The following is a 1,964-nucleotide window of genomic DNA, read 5'->3' on the forward strand; positions in this document are numbered from 1 at the left end:
CTTTGGGATTTGGTCTAGAAAGGGTTATAAGAAGATAATATCCTTTTTCATTATAACGTTTGGTTGCAGAGAACCATTGTTGATTATCCTCATGCTTCCAAACCGTCTTTCCTAGATCCCCATTTTTGGCAGCTTCAAAAAATAATCTTTGTAAATCAGCAGCAAGACGAAGAGAAAAAATTCCATTCAGTTTTCCATTTGAATGAAATTCTGTGAGAGTAATGGTGGAGTTGGGTATGGTAGAACTACAGGCTAACCTAAAAAACTTCCGATGGATGGTAATGAATCTATGTGCAGAAGTCATTGTTGGGAAGAAATAAGGCAGAGATTCTAATGGTTCTAAAGGATCTAAATGATCTAATCACTAACAGGATGAAGGTTACTAAGTTCTGGAGAGAATGGTTTTTGGAGAGAGAAAGGCATATTTTCTCATGGTTTAGTGATGACTATAGTTTCATATCCCGAGAACTCATATTCTGGGATATGCTTCCACAATATAAGCTTTGGAGTTGATGCTGCTCATGCCGCAGCACCCATCTTAACATCTTTGAGGGAACGATTGACGGAAGTTATCCTATCAAATATTGTTGCTGGAAGGTCAGTATCAGAAGCCATGGAAGTAATGGAGATATTCTCATTGGCACTGGAAGGATGTAGCCTGAAGACTCTGGATCTCTCAAACAATTCTTTGGGGAGGAAGGGTGTTTGGGCCTATAGTGCGCTTTTGAAATCTCAGAGTAACCTGGAAGAGCTATATTTGATGAATGATGATATCACCAAGGAAGCTGCAAGAGCAGTAACTGAGCTAATTCCGTCTACAGAAAGGCTTAAAGTTCTTCATTTTTATTTCAATAGGATCGAAGCTTCTCCTTCTTTGGAGGATTTCTGCTGTGCCACCTCGTGGATAGGTTCCAAAGGAGGAGTTGCCCTTATAGAGGCGTTAGGAAGGTGTCGTAATCTAAAAAAACTTGATCCTTCGGACAATATGTTTGGCATGGAAGCTGGTAAACTTATGGCTACAGCTTTTCTGTCTAATGCTGGTCTTACTGAGGTTCACCTGGGCCACTTAAATCTACAAGCAGAGGGGGCAATAAAGGTTGGGAAGGCTCTCATGCGATGTGCCCCGTCACTCGAAGTCTTGGATATGTCTATGAACGGCATCAATCCAGTAGCTGCCGTTATTTTAGCTAAGTGTGTAGCTTCCAAACAGTTTCTTACTAAACTAAACTTGTCAGGAAATAGACTGACGGATACAGGTGCATTTTTCATTGGTGATGCACTTGCAGATGGTCACGACCAGTTGACGGAAGTCGATATGTCCGGAAATTTCATTAGAAAGGACGGGGCGACATGTTTGGCCCGAGCTGTAGCTGGTAAGCCTAGATTTGCTTTGTTGAATATCAATGACAACTGCATATCTGAAGAAGGCATTAACGATGTGAAAGTAATATATTCGGGGTCCCCTTCTATGCTTGGTCCGTTGGATGAGAATGATCCAAATGGAGAAGATGATGAGTGGGATGAGGATTTTTAGAGACCTTGAAGGGTTTTGATTGTGAACTGCTCATGACAATTTCTGTCAAATGCTATTAGTGTTTATTGTCCGTGTGTATTTCTATGCGGGTGCGCCGGTTCGACTTCTGCGGAAGTTATAATCGTGTGTCCAACTCTATCTGTACTTGGATAACAACCACTGTTGCAACAATCACAGGGTTCCCCTTACATTCTGTGGCCCCTGATATTTTATCCTCATCACTGTGGCAGTACTAACCGATGCATTGCTGTTAAGATCTCTCGCCACAGTCTACACTTGGCTAAACCAGCCCAAGCCCAATTATTTTTTTTTTTAATTTTTGGAATGCGTAACTTTTTATTTTTGTCTATTTAAGTGATGATGAATGTTGCCTTCTGGTCGGGGACGGAGCCGGAAAAGACTAATTTAGAAACGATTTATATAGGGGGTG

The 1,964-nt window shown here is 41.3% G+C and overlaps 1 protein-coding gene across 1 annotated transcript; it reads left to right on the plus strand.

The window, feature by feature from the left end:
* Nucleotides 1-442: 442 nt before the first annotated feature.
* LOC113318510 (RAN GTPase-activating protein 2-like) lies at nt 443-1,534 on the plus strand. Its single transcript, XM_026566681.1, has one exon. The coding sequence runs from the start codon at nt 443-445 to the stop codon at nt 1,532-1,534; it is 1,092 nt and encodes a 363-aa protein (XP_026422466.1).
* The last annotated feature ends 430 nt before the right edge of the window (nt 1,535-1,964 follow it).

Source organism: Papaver somniferum, chromosome 10 (assembly GCF_003573695.1).
Source record: "Papaver somniferum cultivar HN1 chromosome 10, ASM357369v1, whole genome shotgun sequence".
Lineage (NCBI taxonomy): Eukaryota > Viridiplantae > Streptophyta > Magnoliopsida > Ranunculales > Papaveraceae > Papaver > Papaver somniferum.

Bases quoted from the DNA above. Each gene is read 5' to 3' on its own strand.
- LOC113318510 (XM_026566681.1), top strand. From the start codon at position 443: ATGACTATAGTTTCATATCCCGAGAACTCATATTCTGGGATATGCTTC.